Source organism: Lepisosteus platostomus, chromosome 21 (genome assembly GCF_059453375.1).
Source record: "Lepisosteus platostomus isolate fLepPlt1 chromosome 21, fLepPlt1.hap1, whole genome shotgun sequence".
Lineage (NCBI taxonomy): Eukaryota > Metazoa > Chordata > Actinopteri > Semionotiformes > Lepisosteidae > Lepisosteus > Lepisosteus platostomus.
The window spans coordinates 14,807,356-14,830,321 of NC_142631.1; the positions used below are offsets into that span (position 1 = coordinate 14,807,356).

At 41.5% G+C, this 22,966-nt stretch overlaps 1 protein-coding gene across 2 annotated transcripts in view; it reads right to left on the reverse strand.

Moving 5' to 3' along the window:
• LOC148644061 (multiple epidermal growth factor-like domains protein 9) overlaps positions 1 to 22,966 on the reverse strand; it is a 194,118-nt gene that overhangs the window by 115,302 nt on the left and 55,850 nt on the right. For both annotated transcript variants that reach the window (XM_088615360.1, XM_088615359.1), the window contains exon 2: positions 19,801 to 19,999. In XM_088615360.1, coding sequence (XP_088471486.1) covers positions 19,801 to 19,999 — 199 coding nt within the window. The remainder of the gene's footprint in view (positions 1 to 19,800; positions 20,000 to 22,966) is intronic.

The following is a 22,966-nucleotide window of genomic DNA, read 5'->3' on the forward strand; positions in this document are numbered from 1 at the left end:
GTATTCACACACTATAAAATATGGAAGATAATTACAAAATGAGATAGAAGTAAATTACAGGATCTTCTTGAAGAAGGCTTGAGGAAATTACAGGATGTACAAATAGAAATCATATCCTGAGCCCAGATTGAATAAAATACACAACATACTTTAGCAGGAAGAAGCACCAGTGTTTCACTGACTACAAGACAGAAGCCTGTGTTTTTTGACACGATGGTCCGATGCCTAAAAGCGAGGATGAGCATGAAGTATAATCCGTTTCAGCCCAAAGTTCCTCACACCTGGTTCACAGACACAAAGGGGTTCTAGAGAATTCAAATGATTTAATGTGTAAAGACTTGGAACAAGTTGTAATTACAGCTAGTTAAAGCAAGACATGATGCACTTAAGTCATTAAGCTCAGATGGAATGAAAATCATAAGACCCTGTGAGGAAACCTAGCGCAGGAGGGAAGATCAACACTTATAATCATTATGTCTTTTTAAAATTGCCTAAATATTCTTTCTGCAAAATGTAAAGCACAGACTACTATCCTTTCCGAACACTATACACTATAAATGTTATTTAATACTTCATTGGCACTGCATCTCTCAGGTTCTTTAATGACTCAAAATTACAGCAAACAGATTAGGACTGAGCAAAAGAGCTTTATAAATAAGATACTGCATACTGCATGTGTTTGTTGCATTAAGGCAATTTGTCTAACTGGTATTTTTTTTATATGTAGCTTTCTGCTTAGCAAAAGTTCAGTCCATTATTGAATTTATGAAATGATTAACAATGAATAACAATGCATAAACACTAAAATGTCACAAATGTGACAGAATTCACAAATATTCAGAAATGTACAGTGCTGACCTCAAAGTTCATACACGTGCACACTATTATAATTAATTGCAGTGAACCTACTTCATTGTATATGCTCAGGAAAATCCAAGTCCCCAACCACTACACAGAAAAACAAATACTGTATACTCAGTATATTACCATACATAGACTTGTTTTGAGCCTTTTGGAAATTTGTGTCACGTTTTCTTCATACCGTACTGTATATTTTCTCTAGTCAGGAAGAACAAGTGATATATTCAGCTTGTAGCTCAGTCTTGATCTAAGGGCAAACTCTGACACCAGATCAAACAACTCTGGAAGCAAAGTCTTACTGAACAGCACAGCCTGTGTGGTGCCTTAACAAGAGGAGAAACAGCTCCCCTTCTCTGAATTCCCGTTAAAATGCATGAAGCAACCCCTCTCACCCTCGCGTGTTTCTGAAGAGATGAGGCCCTACTTAATACACGTGGGATGGCCAGCCTCACTGTCACTGAATGTTCGGGGCCTTCAGAGCAACTATTATAGAAGCCATGTGCTGTGGAGTTTCTTTCCCCTGCTGTAAATCAGGCAGACAGTCAGCGTATAAACAGAGCAATCTCTAAGGGCACAGAAGTTAATCCACAGATGGATTTATTAACATCTAAACGGAGTGCAGGTGACAATAAGGATGAGGCTCGTCAGACTGCTGCGCTGTATCCACCACTTGCTTTTCTGACAAACTCAGAAATGGGGTTAATGGCATTCATTTAGAGCCATCATTTCAATCACTACAGTCAATTATCGACAGGACTGGAATACAATAGAACACACTTGTAGCACTTAGTGAGCTCTCAGTGAGGCTGGGAATATTAAAAGGCATAGAGAGCCCGTGGACCAAGATGGTCTTTAAGACACGAAACTCACAAGGAATGAAACGATTTGAAATCGGAGTGGTGTGCGGAACGTTTTTGAAAAACGTAAAACACAATCACCCCCTAATGACGGGTCGAATTGATTTACGATCCTTTTTGGGTTTTTAAGAGTATGTTAGCTCCAAATTCGCAACACCCGCGGGCATCATCAACGCAAACCAAAAGCGTTTTATCTTCGCTCCACGTTACAACTTCAGTCAGTTCTCATCAAGGTCAGACCCAGGGAGCTCTGGAATGCCTTCCAGAACAGAGCCTACAGTGTTTGACAGGAATCTGCTGGGAGTGTGTACTGTACAGAATGAGATCTCTATATTATAAATAATTGAGTTCTCATTTACAGGATAAATACTGAAGCAGGGAGAAAGAGGGCTTGGCGTCCTGAGAGACAGACAGCTAGTTTAATGGAATGCTGAACCGTCTGAAAGCTTTTAGCACCTGGAACTCATTTGCCAGGAGCTTACTTGAATATTGACAATTTCACAAGCTCTGCTGCACCCTGGTGAAACAAGAATCACCGCATTAGCTGAAAAATGAATTCTTCATTCGTTTTTTTTTGCAATAACGGCAGCTATCACTCAGACCTGGAACACCAATTATCCGACTGACTGAATCAACTCAGTAATGCTTAAGAGTCTGAAATTGCGTCTGAAGACTTTCAGGGTTTTTTTTTTTTCTGGGGTGGGGGGGTCGTGATTTTTCACTGACCCTTTGACTTACCTGTGTTGCGCAGTTGACAGCAGTGCATCAATTCAGTACTGTCTCAAATCCTTCATGTGGTTAAAATGGCCTGCTGGAATCCACATACAATTCCTAATATTTTAAAAGAACCGTATATTTTAGTATTGCAGCACCAATGATGTTTTGCAGCGTAGTGCTACACAAACGGTGTAAACCACAAAAGAAGACGTACAATATCATAACACCGGAACAGTTACTATTCTAAAGGTATCACAATAAAGGGTAAATAAAGCCAAAATCTATTTGGGGCTTCTGCACTGCATCAAAGTACTTGCAGGGTTGGTTGTAGGTAAATGTGGTGATTTTTTAAAAAAAACTGGTGTTGAAAACAATCTATAATTCATCATGTAGTATGGATCTGGTTCTACGCGTTATCGGGGGAAGCAAAAACAAACAAAAAAAAATCTATGAAGTGGCAGTAAGTCCAGTAACGATTCAATGAGACATTTGCTTCAATATTGAACGTACAAGACCTTTGAGGGGAGCACCAGTGCAGGCTTGAATGAAATCGGGGTTGGGGGGTGGTCGGAGGGCTTCGGAAAACGTGTGGGCTTTTAAGGGCATTTACAACACGTGCGGCCAGTCTCCGGGCAGGCTGTGCGCGAACGGTCCCGGCAGAGACGCAGCCGGTCGTCAGTGAGAAATCCAGGACACGGCCTGGAAACAGGGGTTTCCTCCTTTATCCAGTGTCTACACCCATCCCCCCCACCTGCCCTAGTATACATCCCCTCTCTCCCGCATTAGTCACTGCTAGAGGGGATCGAGGACAAGGTACCAAGCACAATTACGCATTTCATCTCCCGTGCTCCGGGCACGCATCTCCCCGCGGTGCGCAATGAAGACACTTTGATCCCGGATTTCAAACGTGCTGTGTTCAAGGCAACGTTATTTTCACAGCCTCCGCCCGGCCGACTCATCAACTCCGGGGTTTGCCAGCACCGCCCTTACTGTACAAAGACGCTCCTGACCCCGACTTCAAAAGCAAAGCCAACAAAAAAAAAAATGAAAGGAAGGATTCCTGAAACAAAAGAGCATTTCTATCCAAATCATCAACAACAAAAAAAGAAAAAAAAATGGCAAGAGATCATCGAGGGTGTGAGCTCTGTTCTTGTCCCAGCTGTATCTTTATCCTGCAAAGGTGATGCTTCAGATCACCTCACTATGGGTGCTGAAGTCAAGTCTGCCACATCGATCTGTCATGATACTGGTGGGCAAGTAGCGGTCTGTCTTGGTAGATTTTAATTTATGAAAAAATTCTCCGTGTCCTGCAAAACACAGCTCTTCCCTACTGGGAAAAGATCAGTAGACCCAAGTTAACACCATTTTGTTATTTTTTTTCTATAATGTAACACTGAAATGTATGTGTAGATGTACTACTGAAAAACAAAAAATAATAATAATAAATGTATCAGGGTTAGAAACACTAATTTACAAAAATAATGTTTTTTTTTCCCCCATTTCAAATACATTTTGTACTCTCTTCCCCCTTAGAACTGGCACAAAAAAGACAAATGCTTGTGCAAAATAAGAGAAATGTACTAATTTGTGGAAGCAGAAGAGCAAAAACCAGAAAAAAAGAAAATGGAAGTCCACAGATTTTAAAACATAATGAAAAGGAGCTAACTAACAGTTTGGACCTGAGAAAAGAGACTGAGAAAGTCTTTCCATTAGTCCAATACCACCCAGTCCACTGTCTCAAATTTCTAAATTTCTACACCCAATGAATGAATACATAAAATGATCAAGTAACAGTATGTACAGGGGTCTGTTTCACATTTTAAAACATCAGTTGTCACAGTGTCATTGTACAGGGTTTTGAAGGAATGAGAGGTATCCTCTGAAATATTGCTCAACCAATGCAGAGAGATGGCATATTGGCTTAGTTATACTGTATGGTAATGCTGTTTTTAAACTAGAAAAAGTCATCTCTTCCCCTCACTCATCAAACAAGGATCACCATAAAGCCTTGAAATTAACAAGCCTCTGGTTAATGGAGCTTATGTTATGTTTTGTACTTTGTAATTAGATGGAACATTCAGGCTGAAACACCGGTGTCAGTCATGTGTCTCAGGTGTCTGCCCTGCACTGAGCGTAAAACAGTCATTTCAAAGTAAAGGAGCAAGTTTCATCTGCATATCCTGCCTGTTTCTTTTTCCCTGTTGAGATTTTGTTATTATTCCTGAATGCTTGGGTACTTGCTAAAACAACCCCTGTGAAGTATTTAAATTAGGAATTCGATTAGCATTGCACAAATCTAGACAGCCCTTTGCTCAAACAGACGGAGTTGTGCCTCCTCTACATAATTTTACGCCATGTTATCTTTATGTAAGATTTTGTGCTTGAACAGTTACTCGATGTAGGTATTATTCCCAGAAGCTATAGCAGTAAAATAGTCCTTAAGGAATAAGAAAAAAAAAGCCATCAAAATGGAAAAGGAAGATGAGAGACATAGCTGTAAGGCTTCTATTGTGCCAAGGGGAGGTCAGCTAGCACTAATCGAATAAACCTCTCTGCTGTGTCATAAAACAAATCCAAGCTAGCATCACCTTGCTACACAAGGCATTTACTTCTTTGTTTCTTGAAAGCTCGCATTCATTTCCAAACAAAAGATACATCGCCAAAAATCCAAAAGCGCCCGCCAGGTCAAACATGGTCAAGGACATTTTTATAAAAGACCGATACATTAGAGTTGAAGCCCATCTTTCAATGTCTCGAAATGCCAGTTATTAACTGCTTCCCAGAAGGACCCACACAATGTCAGTCACTACAGATTACTGGCTGCAACCTCAGCTTTATGTCTCTGTAGCTGCAGGCCAAACAGGACTGGGGGGACTGCGGAATGCCCCCCCACCAACCCCACAACACCCCCTCTTCCGGCATATCCACTGAACAAAGAGCTGCCGAAGTCACGGGCTCACGTCATTCCACAGAATAAGAGATCCATCTTGAAAGCACCTTCGGATCTTGACAGCAGCCACTAGACCCATTTTGTTCGATAGCAGGCTTGGACGGTCTTGAACACTGAAGGCAAGGTGAGGTGAAAATGCTAATTAGGGAGAAGAGGAGACAGCATGCAGACACTTAGATGTCCACTGCCTTTGTGCAAGCAGGCAGATGCACCACTGGTGTATATCAGGCAGCTCTGATGAAACACAGTCCTCAGGACAGCAAACCCCTTCCTCACTTTATGCAAGAGCCACAGTCGCTCTGTGTTTGGGTTTTAGCTGTGGAACAGCATCCAATTACTCCCTCGTGTTTAGTGGGGTTTGTCCGAGAACAGACGCCTGTCTATTGCGGTGGTGGACCTGCTTTCATAACCCAACCAACTTTGAATCAAGTAAAGCCAAAGAAAAGAGACAATAATAAAAGGAAAATCTCTCCCTTTTATTTCTGATTTTCCTGTCCTTAACTTGGATTCTTATCTCCTTTCTGCTGCATAATACGACCTGCAATCACACAACTAATCACTCCAGCCATTTGAAACCCAGATGGTGGTCTCTCATTGGGAGAAGTTGGAGATCCTTAAATGAATACGCACAACGAATCTCGCTGCAATTCTTTAATTTGCTTTTCACACTCGTCTTGCCAAATCAGTGGGGCCCAGCGCTACGGTTTCTTAGCAACCAGGCTTCTCTTCTTCCTTCATTTTGTTTTCTGTCAAAGGTTTGTAAGCCTAATTACAGCCGGCATGGAAAAAAAAAATAGTTTGTGCCTGTGATAACGGAAGGATCCTTTTAACAACAACAAGCTGTGTTTAGCTTTGAAAGGAAAGGACTTATTAAGGAAAACATGAGGCGTGTAAGTGTATCCCACTGGTATAACCTTTGAGTCTCCTAATTCCCTCTGCTGAGGTTCTTGTGCAGAGTCAAGAGGTTTATACAAGAGTAACCACAACGATGCAGCTTAATTGCACCACAATAAAGCAAATTATGTGTGCCTGAAACAATGTTACAGATATTGGAAAATAATTCAGAAAAATGATGAGATGAGCAAGAGGCAAAGATTTGTATACCAAAAGCTTCAACATAAAGTAGGCGGTTTTGTAGAATTTTACCATGGTGGAAAGAGATGGGGTTTACTTTAGTTTGCTAAATTCATGTTTGCCCATGCTAATGTCTCAATATCTATATATTGTATATCTAATATATTTCACTCTCTGTTAAAAAGGAAGAATTTCCAGCACTCTTGTCTCAGTTCCTCACAGATTATAACACTAAAGCCAATTGGAGAGACTGCAGAAATGGCACAGTCGAGCTGTAATTCGACTACATTTGCTTTTGCTATTACTCTGGAGGCTTAGTTCTTCTACACAGATCCCTCATTCAGGGGCAGGATTATCAGGGGAGCCACACCAAAGCTTAAAACACTCTGCACACTGAAAAGAATATTTTCAATTGTAGACTGTTTTTTCTCTTTGTAAGATATCAGTGGGAAGGCAATCCATGAAACTCAAAGCTCTGTTTGGCATCCACATTTATTTGACGTCCTTCTTTCAGGACAAAACCTACCTCATACCCCCATTTCTGTGCATAGCTAAATCAACAACACTGGACACGCCCTCTATCAGCTAATCATTAGACTTGTACTATTGCACTAGTGAAGACTCATTATTAAATGGTGCCAAATGTCGGACATTTTAATATATCGAATCATGAAGACTGTTGTTCTGGGAAATGAAGGTTTATTAAAAGGGATTTTCGGCAACCTACTGTTAATACAAAGGACAGATCAGCAGTGCTATTACAATGACCTCCCAGGTTCATTAATATACAATAATGTACGTAAGAACAACAAGCCCGACAGACATTTCAGAAACAGCTGGCAAATCAGACAGCTGTGATCTCTAACATTCGCTCTCAGCCCTGTCTTTGCAAATTACACACAGGGAAACCCAGAAGCACTTCAGCCTTTATGACTTATTACAGTTTAAGTCACTGATGTATTTAAATAAAGACCTATGTTCCCCTATGGCTTATGGCTTTACCTGCTTTCCACATCAGCCTTTAAGAGATTCTAGTCTCTTCTGCCTTCAGATGAAATACTATAGCATGTGTCACATTGGGCAGGAGCCCAGAGAGATCTCTAAAATAGCACAATGGGGACAATACGTATGGTATTCTATACTAGGAGCAGTCACGTCTTAGCAGACCAGTCAACCACTAACAAAACACTGCCCCCTTATGAATACTACAACTATACTTATAGTTAAGAGGAAGAACTTAAGCATGTTCCAAGAAATAGAGTCCAAGAAGATGTATTTAAAACCTTCATATAAAGATAAGCAATAACATCCTTTAGGGTAGGACCACAGGAAGCTGACTGCTATCTCATACCATGATGGGATCTGATATTGATAACTAAAAAATATTTTTGTATCTTGATTGGGAGGCTTAAAGAACCACTTTAACCCACTTAATAAAAAGATTTGCGTTAAAAAGATTAAAATGTATATTGCAGTCCATAAATCGACTACCTGTACAACTGATGCAAAACGTATTTTAGGCAACTGTCAGCAAAATCAATAGAATGTGAAACTACTGTTTTAGGCCCGTGAATCCAGTCAGAACTGGAAATATCCCTGACAACCTTTCACACCCTGTTTCTGTACGATTTTATTTACAATAGCAAAATTCAGCCTTACAGCACAGTTCGTCAGCAAATGAGGGAAAGCTGAAGTGATGGGCTCACAAATAAATATGGCCCTATAAATTTATCCACTGCGAAAATCCTCTCTGACCCCCTACCTCTAAACTTGCCTGACCTCTGGACATAGTGCAATTCCAACACACCAGGATGGAAATACTGTACTTGAACTATGCAACCTTTTTGAATGAGACATCAGAAATCAAATCAAAACAACAGCAATTGCACAACAATCACATGAATCAGGGCATCGCTTTGCGGGTTGGACTGAAGATCTACAGAAAACAGCAGGAAACAAAATATTGGTCAATGAAAGAAGGCAGCGGCCTATGGTGCCCAGCCAGTTTTTAACTGAAGGAAAGCCGTGAGGAAGTGTGGCAGTGTGGAAGAGATCTGCTTCAGAGCAAGTGGATTTAATACCAGAGCTGTTCAGCTGTTAGTAAACAGCGCTGTGGGACAGGAGCTCCCTCATCACACAGCAAGGCCGTGTAAGCCTCTTTATCCACGGCACACTGGAGCCCAGCTCATCTGTTACCAAGCACTTTGGTGTGCTGGAGTGGAGAGCAGCCCATCTCCCGCACTAAAAATGAATGTTACAGTACTTTCTAGGTCAGCTGTACATTCATGTAAAACCTCTGCCTCTGGCTCATAAAGCCTTACGGTAAACCTTCCTGAGCAACAATAGAATATACAATGAAAATAACGTGACACACTTTCATTTTTTCTGGTTTCCGCCAAGTAAGCTTTGTTGTCTTAGAAAGGCCTGAAGTTCCCTTGGAAGGTATTTTGGGCAACACACTCAACCCCTGAGAGGAATCCAATCTTGGCTCGCCATGCTGATGGGTAATTTAGATGTGATCTAATTACCATTCAGTAACAGGCCAGACCAAACTAGCGGTTGAGGGGAGCACAATACGTGCCACCACAGAATTCTGCTCCTGGGTTATTAGATAAGTATATTCCAGTAAATGAGACTCTGGTCTCGGTTTTCCTTGTTTTACTTCTATGCAAGAAATGCCTCTGTTCTTTGGCTTCTAAGCTCATTCTGCTCCACTCTTCCGTCTTCCCTTTTCCCGTCCCTGTGTCCGACCTTGCGAGAACACTGCTGGAGAATGCTGGCTGCAAGGGAGACCTGCAGGAGATCTCTCATTTTTATCTCTTCACATCCTCTGTGGCTAAGGGATCGAATTCCATCGAGAAGGCAAAGTGACACCATTGCTGCCTCAGGATGTCATTTTTACCCATATTAATTACAGCAATTCCCTTTCACGCCTTTGTTCTCATTGTTAGTTTCCCATCTATAAGTCACCTTGAACAGGTACTGCACATAGACCTCATATTGCTTATTAATATGGAACGTTAATTAGAGCATGCTATGGATGACTGGCTTTTTAATCCATTTTCATTCGGTTGCGTTCAGGTTGGCCATCAACACTACCACCTGAGAGCCTGATTTTGTCAGATCTCAGAAGCTCAACATAGACGGACCTGGTCAGAACTAGACTGGTGGCCCTCTAAGGAACAGAGCATTTGTGGACCAGTAGGTGGAGCTCTTCCCTCTGGCTCAACAATTCCCAAACCAATAACCCAGTAATGTATGCATCCAACATAAATGTCAGTGCCGTCTCTGTTCTTTTCTGAGCCTTTATGCATGATCTCCTATATTTATCCTTAAAATAGCTTAGGCTTTTGCTCTGCTGTTTTGATTTCCCAGTTATTACATTTCTTGATGTTCAAGGCGCGTGTAAGCTCGGAGCTTGAGACAGGTGAGAGTGCAATAAAGTTGACAGTACTACAGGGAGCCAGGAGGTACTACACAACAGAACCTTCATCTCAGAAATCCCCACTCCAGCTGAAATCCTGACTTCAGGACGCCTACACAGCTGGATGTACTCCTCAAATTAATTAGCTACGAGCAACAACACGAGCGAGCTTGTAACCTTTCTGAAGTTTTTATTTTCTTTTTTCACAGCAGGGCTTTCTCATAAAGCAATGGAAAGCCAGCTCAAAACATTAAAGGAGTGTTTATTGAGACGTTTGAAAGGATCATTTACATCGTTGATGCACTTCTGTATTATAAATGTACATTAAACATTTACTGGTACATTTGTCACGACCCTAGGTGTCTAGGGGTAAAGGGGTGTAGCATTTAGGATGGATTTGGATGCAGGTGGGTTTCTGGTGAGGGACTTAGGAAGCGTGGCAACAAGTTTGGTGACTGGTACGTATACAGGACACAATAACACACAGGGAGAAGGAACTTGAGCGGTGCCAAAGGAAAGAAAATAAACAAAATGGAGCTGGATAATAAAGTGAGGGAAAGCTGACCTAACTACAAAACAAAACCCAAAACACTCGGTCTTCGGCATCTTCTAATGCCCTAGCCTAACCTTCACCGACTACCCCAAACCATACAAGACCAAAGGCACTCACCCGTCCTAAACTAGTGTTTCTAATACAAAGACCAACTACGTGTGCACAATGTACCCGACAACCTTAACTAACCCTTTACACAAACGTTGTGTATTTGTGTGAAGTGAGTTTCAAATACAAACAAGGGAAAACGAGAGTAGACACAAGGAATAGGGTACAAAAGGGCACAGAGGTTGATATAACACATTTGGGAAAAAAATCGACTGTTATTCAAGATAACATTCCCTTGTGCCCCAGACTATTCATTCTTGGTGAGCCCTCTAAACGTAAAAATCTCTCCTCCCAATACACTGGGTGGATTCAAACAGCACTTGTAGTTATCATGGCTGACAGGAAGGCAATGTTACAGCTTAGGAGCGGTTTTACTTTGAGCTTATTAACAAAAAGAATGGATTTCAACAGAACTGGTGTAAATGGTGGATAAAGATACTCAGTGTCTAGTGCTGATAGACTAATCTGCTTTGTTTTACCTTGTGTTGTTTTCGTATATGTGCATCAACAAAGTACATGGCCACTCGTTCAATTGTTCAGTACATTAATTAGCAACATCAATTAAAACGCTTAATCAAATCAAAGGATTTGATATATTATATTTTAGATTTATACTGATTTATAGTGTAACTCAATGAAAGTGGTGTATTTTATATGTGCAGACAAAACAATGGGAATTTTAGAAACTCTCACACTGTGGGGGAAAAATAAGAAAAGATTTTAAAGTTGCCTACATAATCCAGCTATGGTGTAGACGTCTAGAAGATGCAGGAAATACAAACCTCATCCAAAAGAAACCAAATGAAATATCTCAAAGGAAAATCTAGACCCTGTCATCATGGGCTGTAATGTAACCACAGACAGATGACAAACAATCTGATCTGGGCCTCTGTTTTCTGAAACTAGAGTGGTCAAATAAATCGTTCCTGAAATCATCAGCGCCTGTGCCAGTTTCTCAAGCTGGCAGCCCTAGCAGTCTTGTCATTTATTGGTTTCTTAAGCCTATAGCGATCTGCAAAGAAATAAGACAGGCCAATCATGTACAGTACGTTTAGAAAGAGCACACAATTGGAAACGCTGTATTGTGCTCACTGCTTGAGTGACAGATAGATTTCTGAACTGCCTTTTCAAGACAGCCCCAGTACCAATCTGAGCGTTCTGCAGTGTCATCACATGTGGGCCCTGTATGGACTAGGAACAACAGAGTCTCACAGGACTGGGGTGAAAATCCATTGTCAAACCATGAACCAAAAACAAAGTGACAGTCGGTGGACAATATTGCTAACATGCGCAACAACGTGACTGAAGGTTTTATACACTTCTTTTCAAGAGCAGGAGAGGATGTACTGCTATTCTTTTAAGAAAATTCTCAGAGGACAGTTCGGTGTAAATGGCACAAGGAACAGACAGGCCCTGGGAACCCTGTAAATGTTTGATAATGTTGTCTGCTGTCTAAAAAAATGAAGCTGTGTGAGAGTTGTCCTTACTTGATTGCCACCTTTATTCCATATCCTAGGGCTACTAAATGAAAGAGTAGAGTAGGAATAAAAATACATAATGAGTAAGGTGTACAGGACTACTGTACAACACTGGCACTGTGACTGCCTGTGGAAGAAGCTTCTTTGCTCTTGTGTCGACTTCATATCAGAACCACCGGAAGGTCAGTATTAGGCTTGAGTACTGCAATTAATGACAGGGAGGCTAATGTTTGGAACGTGCATATATCAAATCAGATTCATAGCAGTTTCATTGAGGTTCATTTCTAGAGAGAGTTTTTTTCTCCCTTTTAAGAAACCGATCCATTAAAACGGATACCTATAGGCATGCAAATTTGTGAATTAAAAGATGTAAGATACTCATTTGACACATTAACCATGCTCTTGGTGTGGCGCGGCACTACACATGAAGTCTCAGCTAAGGAGCTGGGATATTTCTGGATGCATGATCATGATGCAATATCGGCACTATGGCAGCTTATACTTAGACATGTCACCTACATTTTTTAAGAGCCTAAGTTTCTCTAAGGCTGAGAATTTTCCTTTTGTACAAAAATTGCAAAATAGGGGTCTTTTGGCAGGAACAAATACACTGGCAACACTAGGGTTGTAGCAGATACAACATTATATAGCAGGTTAAAACACCTAGTCCAGTATTTGTTTTTGGTTCCAAAGTACACAGCAGCAAAATTACAAGCAAAACCTACCCACAGTGTGGAGACAGTCATTGTGAAAAGATGTTGTTTTTTTTTCACAGAAGACTTCTGCAAGCCTTTCGACATTGCTCTAGTCAATCAAAATGTTTCAGAACAGCCCTTCGTATCGGTTATTGGTTTTTTTGCCCTCTGCCCAAAGGAAACAAGCCTGGCGGCTGAAGCTGCTATTACTTCAGTTATCGCATTTCATACATAAGCGTGCACTGCAGAGAGCTATTATTAGCCACTTATGGTATAGACGCTGGTTGCCAGAAGGAGTCTCAGCTGGTAGCAGCAACTCGACTGACAAATTAAAAGCGATTAGTTCGTTTGTCTGATACTTTGAGTGCAACCAGTGGCACTAAACCGTGTCAGAAAATCCAGTGTTGATGCTCTGGGAGGAGACATCGATGGTTTGAAAAAAATGGCCTTCCCTGCACAGGTATCAGAATGTTGTTTGTCCATCTTGCCTCCTGTTCACAATTAATGTAGTTTAAAGTTTCAACATAACTCTGCAGAAGTTAATATACCAATGAAACACAGTACTTTTCATCATCTGCTTCCTTATTCAATCTCCTGGGTTATGTGTTGGGGGCGATAATCTACATGCTACTCACTGCTTCATTACTGCTTTGTGTGAATACAGGCAGCGCCGTCACAAACTCCAAAGCAATGGCTTCAAAAACGCGTCATAGACTTAAGACCGCAGAACACCCAGCTTTGTCTTTGATGTACTTTCCCACAATGCACGAGGGTGTCTCCTGTCTGTTGAGGGTCATCTCTGGAAAGATGGACTTGCCGACAATACTATTCCCATCTCGCTCTGACTTCAACAATGACTCGGCCAACTGCATCAGACTGAAGGGTTATTCAGTCTTATCCTCCATTTTATGGCCCTGCGAACCAAACACCTGCGATGTCATGTGGAACCAAACACTTGCAGCAGTGGAGTGCACTAGGCAATATGTCAGCTGTGTTACTAAAGGGTCACCGGGGCTCCACTCCTAGTCAAAACGCAATTACAAGCAAACACATGGATAAGGGCTTCAGCACAGCTAATCTTTAAAAGTCACGGTGATAACCGGCCTAAAGAGAGCAGAAAACATGCCTGTTCGTCTAGCCTGGGCTTGATAACACCGCGAGCTCAGACAGTCTAAGCAGGATCGCGTGGGAGATTAAACAATGCCGTCTGGGTCTACACAACCTCCCAGTGACTCCCACACCTCACTGCTCGACCCATTCCAGTTTCAGCTGAGCTGTTCTGCTGTTTCAGCTCTGCTTCGCAGTGGGATCGCATAGCATGCGAGTCAGCGTTCTCAGGGCAGCTCTGCTACCTTTTACAATGGGACAGATTTCATTCTGCTGACGAGAGCTGAACTGTATTCTTCAGGGGATGAGGGCACTGGTCTATAACTACTATTTGAATTATTTCCTCAATGGTTTTATTTTGAAGAATTCGATAAAAGTATTCATTAAGGAGGCGAAGCAATAACATACTGCTTTGCTCACATGAGCGTGCGTCACTGGCTTAAACGTACAGTGGAATATGAGAAAGTAAGCCCCCCAAAAACAGAAGCATTTCTTAAATCCTTCTGCATTCTGAAGCGATGAGAATATTGGCAGCAGAACTAAAAGCTAAACTAGAACTAAACATTTTCCCTCCTTCGTGTCCGTCGAGTTCTAAAACAAACAGGATTTTGAAATGTCCGTCCAGTCCTCTAAAAAGGATTATGTAGATACCGACAATGAAAGGGTAGATCACAGGTGGTTTCTGTTTAATATTTCATTTTACTAAATGTGCCATTAATAGGCCTTTTACTATAATAGCTTTTCTTTACTATATTGGCTATATCTTGTGCTGCTTCGCTTCCTGTACAACACATTGCATGCATTACACTGTACTGTAAAAGGTTTATTATAGTGCTCTGATACGGACTGTGCACATGTTTTCTTTCACTGCTCTGTTAACATTTTACCTGTGATAAAGGGATCAAATAAATATGTAAATAGCACTTTATTTTGATCCCCAACACTTCAGTATCCAACCCAGCCAAGAAATCTTGGGATTTTGTCACAACACTCTCGATAAAAAGACTCGAAGCCCTGAAACAGTCACTCTTCAGCTGACTCCAGAGGGGAGACTGTACACGCTGGTCTGCATTAGTATTCTGAGTGCATCTACTGAGATTATAAACATAGGTGTTCATAATCCTACAGACGCATTAATTTACATCAGGTAAACTGTCATTTAACAGGCAGCAGTGTTAATGTGGGAATGAAATAGCTACAAATCATGCTGAGAAAGCATAAATATATATACTATAACAAGAATATTCTAATGTTGATTGCAGGGATATTGAGATATATACCGAAATACATTAGAAAAGGATGCTACTGGTTTGTATACATCTTTTCAAAGTTTTGTAATTGATTTGGCTGAACTGGCCAAATAAAACATCAACTAAGATAACACATTAAAGAAGAAGAATGGCAGAATGACTAAAAAGCACCTCCTATAAAAGTGTTATTTTGAAAACATGAACGCCTTTGTTCTGCTAGCCTGTTCCTCTGAGGCAATGCAAGTTGTAAAGTAAACCAAAAAACTGTTTTCCACTACGTATTATGAAGTCATCACTTCAAAATGAAAACCTTTCCACAATTATATGAAATATTGATTTTGTTCCCAAAGATTCTATAAAGCAACCTGCACCCATCCACTCTAATAATCCACTTCAGCGATTACAGCACCCTACGTCTAAAACACAGGTTATGCCTGTCTGGGCGATGACAGAAGCATGTTACAACAGAAAACAAATGATTTATCAAGTTTTGGTATGGAAAGAACAGTTTGAAGTTGACTCACACAGCAAACATTGACATTATTAGTGCCTCCATTGAATCCAACTAGCCTTTCTTACAAATATAAACACAGATTTAAATACAGTCCAAATGACAAAACAACACAACAGTTACGAGCATTTCTCTGGCTTACAAATGGATCACAAAACTGTGATGAATTACGTTGACGCTGATAGGGTCAAAATCATCGTAATATCAGCTACATAAATCCTGTACTTTCATCTGATTGAATGGCACGAACATGTGCTTTCATCTGATTAATCTGGAATACCTCCATCATGACCGACAAGGTGGAAGCCATGAATCCATCACAATCCATCAGAGATAGCAAATCCCAGTTCTTCCCTAGTACCTGCATCTCTGCACGCACAGAAACGTGCAACTCTACATCCGAGCAAGCACGCTTCTTCACAGAAGGAAACTGCTCGTCACGGTAACACTGCTGAACTCGAGCTCTGTCTCGTTACCCAGCCTGGACTAAAACTCAATTGAAAACAGGTGAGGTGTCTCCAACTCTGAAAATGAATCCGCAAGTCTCCGAAAAAAAGATATCAAATTATCGTGATCTCTTAATACGTCTCCAGTCACGGAATAAGAGTATTTTGGTGAAGCATGGTCACTGGACAGTAGAAACCAATCTAAAGAAGATTATCCTGGAATCAATTTATATCAAACAGCATTTCATGCTGCAAAATATGAGTAGTAGTTTTATATCGTTTATTTTTTAACTCATGGGTAAGGAGAGATGCTGCTTTATAAAAAGGGCCTTGGTAACACTTATGATCAATGTTGTATGGCCCCAAAAGAACAAAATGAAAAACACTGGCTGAAGAAAATCCATAAGTTAAAAATGGCAACTTATGGACACGGCACACGGCAAGAACAGAAACTGTCTTTTTTCAATCCAATAAAAGGATTTTCAGGTTATTTTTCTTACCTTTTCATTTACAATCTAAGCACTGAGCAGTACAGTGAATTGCTTATTTTGTGAAGTATTTCAGCATATTCAGCACCTTGAGAGAAATTTACCTGGCGTCTGCAGGAAGTGCAGACAGCATGAAAGAGAGGGTGGAACAGAAACGGTCACATCAAATCCGTCACTTGAAGATGTTATGTCACCAGCTTAAAACAGCTGGGGAAACTGTTCAGTTAATGAAGCCCTGATTTTCAAAAACTGTTGAGATGTGCTCTCACATGTCACATTACGAGAAAGCTAGATCTAAAAAAAGAAAATCTGAGGCACCCACAATGGTGCACAGTCAGCTCTCAGACAAGGAACATTCCTAGCAATGGTTAGACACACAAATACAGCAACTATTTTTAACACTGTGCTCAAACCACCACAGCTCCCAAACTGCTATAATATACAGCACTGCAAACTACTGCCACTTCAGTAGATGCTTCAGATAGGCCAGGCCTTGTTATGAAATAGGTCATGACGGAATGTGATTCGGAGATATAAAGAGTGCATTTAATGTGGCAACAAATTAGCATATCAACAGTCTTCTTGCTCTGCACTACATTACTTCGGTTTAAACATTTCTGGTGATGGAATTAGAGGAATTAGGTGGAAGAGCTGGTTATCTGACAAGACTGGCACCTCTGGAAGCTAGCAGAAACATCTGGTACATACAGAACATACAGACATCAAAACATACAGACAGGGTTACTGAAAGCAGCTACTCAGCAGAGAGACTTGCACACGATTTCCCAAAAGACTGAAGTTGACAGACTAGTTTGAGAAAAATACCAGTTTAGTTTAAAGTCTAATAATAACTACTGTTGCCAGATAGTAAACTCAGAGTTACTGCTTTTCTGTGCCTAAATACATTTTTATAGCTGCTAATGTCTTTTGTCTTTGTCACATCAATGTCACAGCTGTCACGTTTAACACTGTACAGCTGCATTAAAGAACAAGCAAAAGTCTCATATAATATAGCTCTCAGCCCGGAGAATGAAGACCAGAAAGCAAAGTATATATCGAAGGGGTGGTATAATTTCTACAGTTCAATAGATGAAATATGAATTTGATTTTGAGCACTTTATGGTGCTGTACTTAACATATCAGCCAATAACTGTCACAGAGCTCAGGAAGTTACATATTGGGATATTTATTTTTTCTTATCTTCTTAAAATAAGCCAGACGTGTATGAACTGGAGTGCCTGAAGCGAGGAAGCCTTTCTTTATGATGGGATGAACTGTTGCAGAATCGGATTTCCAGGAATGTGCCACAAATGGGACCTGTCTGTCTGTCTGTCAGCCCCTGCCCCTGCCCCTGCCCCACTCCGGAGTCTCGGGATAGTCCAGCCTTTCTGCCGGCAAGCCAGAGAGAAGAACTGGATTCAGAATCAAGTCCTGTCCAGGCTTCTCTAGATAACCCAGCCCTGGGGCTGCTGGAGTTCCGCAGATAAGAGTGTTCAGGGTCTGGGGCCGAAGACATTTCCAAACATGTACAGTGACTGGGAATACTGTGGTGTAGGTCCTGATTTAGGGTGTCACTAAAAGGGGTCACTAAAGATCCCTGACACTGTTCATAAGAGGAGGGGCGTTCGCCCTGGTGTCTTCGCTAAATTCTACTCTGGGCTTGTATAAACCGCCATTCCTAAAGTTATGCTTTAATTCAATCGGTGAAGCAGTTTCTCACTTCTCCAGCTGACCTCCTGTGTATTGGATTGGCAGCGTGACACCCAAGTGGATATTATCATTCCCTGGGTGTCCTCCCGCATGTGGAATCCTTCAGGCTGAAAAGTGCTTTATAAATGAAAATAACTATTAATGTTATTGGTAGGATCATCATCCGCAAGTCAAGAAAGGAACAATTGAGCTGCTTTAACTTGGCTCTGTATCATTCTGGTTGCCCTTTTTTACCAGTTTAGTCAAACAACCTACAGTCAAAACAGTGGTAAAGACCTGTTGCTTTTAGCTGTCGTAACAAAATGTTGTAACTTGCTTCTTTGAAGAAAAAAAACCCCACTGCGACAAGCTTCAACAGGAAAGGTCAGGCCTATTGACTCGCTTACAACATCTAGTGACACAGATAAAGAAGGCTGCACTCCCGGGAGCCGGCAGCAGGCCCGCCGGGTATTTCAGGAGGAGCCCCGAGTTCAATTTGTCAAGGAAATAAAAGAGGGAAGGGCCTTGCACCGTGGAGAGAAGAGCTCTGACAGCGCGTCAGCTGAATACATACTGTCACTCTGGGGCAAGAACCTGTGGTAAAACATCATGGGGCACAGGTGCTGAAGGCAAGCACACAGCTCACCGTTATTTGCATGGGTTGTGCTGTTTTGACACCACTGTTGAGTTAACAAACCACTGTCCCAAACAAACCAGGAGCTACAGTATGTGGCATTTTGACTACAAAACCTACTGAGACTTCTGAAATTGCTTTAAGAATGATTGTTCTTAAAGGTGGAAAGACTATATAAAGATAGATGAAAAGACTATTACTACGTGATTTTCTTTGGCCTTGTTACAGCACTAGACCTGAAATAGGAGTGTAACACGTAATGCCCTTCCCAATTAGAGGGAACCTCCTGATTAAAGGCATTCCGCGAGTGAAACAGAATTGCTTTTATTGGTTTATCATAAAGGGGTTTCCTTCCTGTCACCATTCCCTCTGTACAGTAGCTCATTGGGAGGCAACTTCTATAGCTGTTTTAGCAGTCTCTACTGCTGTTATGATCCTGCCATTCAACTAATACCAGCATCACTATTTGTTCAAACGGATAAGGTGTCTGACACGGTGTATATTATAGTCAAACCAGTGATACCTTTGCTTCCACTTCATGTTTCTTTAAAGACTTCATGACTTAACCTCCTAGGTGTAGTTTTCATTGCCGACACTATCAAACTCATCTTTATTACTGCACCGCACACTGGCCTACGGTATGTCCAACACAAACGCCTGCTATCTGGTATACATAGTTGAGGAACTATTACGAATGAACTGGCGCAACTTATTTTTAAACGCTCAGATGAGCGAAGCACATGAAAGTGGCAATCGAAAAGGTTAACTTCAAATCTTCATCCTGCTCCTTCGTCAAACCAGTAAACGGAGGCAGTTCAGTGTCAAAATCAGATAATCGAACCTGTTTAACAATCATACTATAGTGCATATCTTTTGATAAATAGTGTACTGAACACCTTATGGCTCCAGAGAGCCACAGAGCTGCAGGTTCTGCATTAAACACACCTTGCTTGCTTACCTGTCACAGAGGGAGCTCACTGCCCCAAAGGAATCGCAGGCACAGGGCAGACAGAAGGTGGTCCCGTTAGAGAAGTAGCCATCCCCGCAGTCCTCACACTGCAGACCAGTGTATCCAGGCTCGCACTCACACTGGCCTGTGGTCTCGTTGCACGCGTCGAGACTCACCGCCCCATCCACGCTACAGTTGCAGAAGAACTCTGGAACAGGGCACAGAGAGCGAAGCCGAGGTCAGTACAGGCTGACGCTGCTCCTCGACAAGAGCAGGAGAAAAGAAAAAAAAAGACGCGTAAAGAGAAAACCTTCGACAAAATTAGAGATAAAAACCCCGGGTCGAAAAAGAATTCCCCCCCATCTCAAGAAGGTACAAAAGAGGGGTTGTTTTTTTTTTTATTTCTGCCCCTGAAGGACAGAGAAACACTTCTTCGATCCCACTGCGAGACTGTGTGTTGTGGGCAATGGTTTTGAAATATTCCAAATATTTCCGAACAACTGAGAATAAGCCAGACTGGTCAAGTGGCTTCCTCTATTTCGTTACCTCTCTTAAACTCCTTAGGAAGCACTTTGAAGACTAATGGCCTGGTGCCGATAACATAAGCATCCCTGATTCACTGCCTTGGTTTATTCATTACACAATTGTCTAAAAATGGTTAATAAACCACAATGTAACAGGAGAGCAAAACTCTGCAGTTTTACACTGAAGTGCACATCCAAACGGAATATCCTCTTCACAATTTGTCAAAGGAGAATAATTTGCCACATAGGCAAACAAATAGTTTGTACAGTACATTTCCACAAATCCATCAGAGCCAGCCATCCTGAGGCACCGTTCCTTGTAGTGTGTGTGGCAAAAACCAAAACAGGAAGTTCTCTTCCTGTTCGCTCTGAAGTGGAAAGTAGGCAAGAGGAATACCACAGCTCAAGCACCCTGACCCCTCTCACACTGGGGAAATTAACACAACTGTGCTCTGCTACTTTCAGTTTTTCTGCAAAACGCAAACACGAAATCGCATCAAAGGGAAACTTGCTGCACAGCTCACTGGGTCTCGACTGATAACCTTTATCCTGTCTGCCCGCCTCAAGCCTCTGTTGCCAGCTCATCCACTGACGCTGACAGGGCATGTCAGAAGCTCACCTGATCTCACTGCTCTCATTTCATATTCAGTTGGCAGGGATGGAATTACCTGGACGACAGCTCGTTAGACAACTGTGCAGTATAGCACCCAGGGGTGATTCATAGCTTATCATTCCCTATATTGTTCATTATGACAAACCCATCAAAGGACACCTATGTCACAACGCCCTTGCAGAGTGACATCAGTGATTCGTGGATTTGCTGATATGAAGCAATGGGAGAACCCAAAACAGCTTGCTTAATCACATGTCCACATGCTGGAACAACAAGAACTGATACAGCATGCAGTGTATGGCATTTTGTATTTGCATTTGAAGTGAATACTGTGGATTTCTTTTTTTTTTGTCCTCAAGCAACTCAAAAGGAATAAAATCTGGTTTTTCCACATGCCGAGACAAAAAAAAAATGGAAACTTAATTTAATTTTCAAGGCACGGGAATTTTCTGGCTTCATCTGCCTGACAATTAGTGGTTGCTGGGGTTGGGAAGCAGTCTGCTGTGCTCACACCACTCAGTCTCCTGGTTAGCTGAAAGCTGTATTTTAGAATTCCTGCTCTGAAGAGCTATCCCATCGAAAATCACTCAAGGACCGAGGTAAAACTCATGACGACAGTGGCACTGCTGTCTGCTCGCGTCACAGATGAAAGAAAACACCTTTTTTTTTTTCCTTCTTCAATCTTCGGAAAATGATTCCCAGCTCTGGTGGTCATTTTTACTTCTGGTTTTCTGTTAATCTTGACAGGAACCTGTTGTTTTAGAAGTTAATGAAGACTAAATGACTTGAACAGGGCTTCCTACAGTAAATGTAGACAGAAAGAATTTGCCCTTTGCCTTAATTTACTCTCATAAATGTCAGGCCACATAACCTGAAACAAGCAGTGATTTACTGATGCATATTTTGGTGGCCTTATTAGTCAATTGTTTAGTAAACATTTAAAGAGTAACTTGTAAATCCACATATTCTTGGTGCCCATTGACCAATGAATTTTTAATTGTAACCATATTGCTTATTATTCACCACAGAGGAATTACTGGATATGAGATAGAAAACAGTTTGTTTTTCAAGAGGAAGAAGATATATAGGATTATAATAGACAAAGTGTCCCTGGCAAAGAGAAAAAAAAAATGTTTTACTGTATTTATTCATTTTATTTGGGATCAACATTAACTCACCAGGGAAGGTCACCTTGAATGTTCTGGGAATAATATCTAGAAATGCAATTTTAAAAGTAGGCTTCGGGACAGAGGCATCTATCCAAACTCAATTTTCATTTAAAAATCACATATAATGCCATTCAGTCAGATGATCTCTGGGGCTTTGCATTGTGCGGAAACAGTTTATTTAGTTATCATAAAAATAATAATAATGGAAATGGCTTCTTTTCCTGGAGCAAAATGCTTGTGTGTGATCAAGTCATATATACAGTACAGCACTCTTGCATCGATGAAATAACAGCGCCTGCTATTCAGAGCATTCTGAAGATACTCTTTCCCGTGCAGCAGGTCTGCAGAGAGCCCACTCATTCAATCCCACACGAAAATACCCTAACGTTTTCAGCCTTAGCGAAAAAAAATAATCATGTCTGCTTGTTGTTTGACCTTTTACACTAATGTAATATCGACCTACAAAATGCCAGACAGTACATTTCTCTCCACCCCTCCACCAAGGGAGGGGGGTGGGTGTCGGTGATACAGTAGCCCCTTCAGTTGGCACAGACATCATGGGCATCACATTGGCATTACAGGACAGAGGCCTGCTCCGCTAAGTCAGAGTATGGATTTCGCTTCCGTTGTGACAACCCCTTGTGTACACGTATCCAAACACAACTTGCCATTTGTGGTCCTCACCCATTACAGCTGGCAGCCATGAGAAAACGGTGGTTGCAATGAGCATTATGCGAATACACTGCAGCACCTTGAAACCTTGGTGGCGACCATGTTGTACGAGATGTGTGACAACTCAACCGGCAATCTGCCACCCTGTTCGCAGGGATGCACAGAGGCTTTTCCCTTATTAGGGATCATCAGCATGA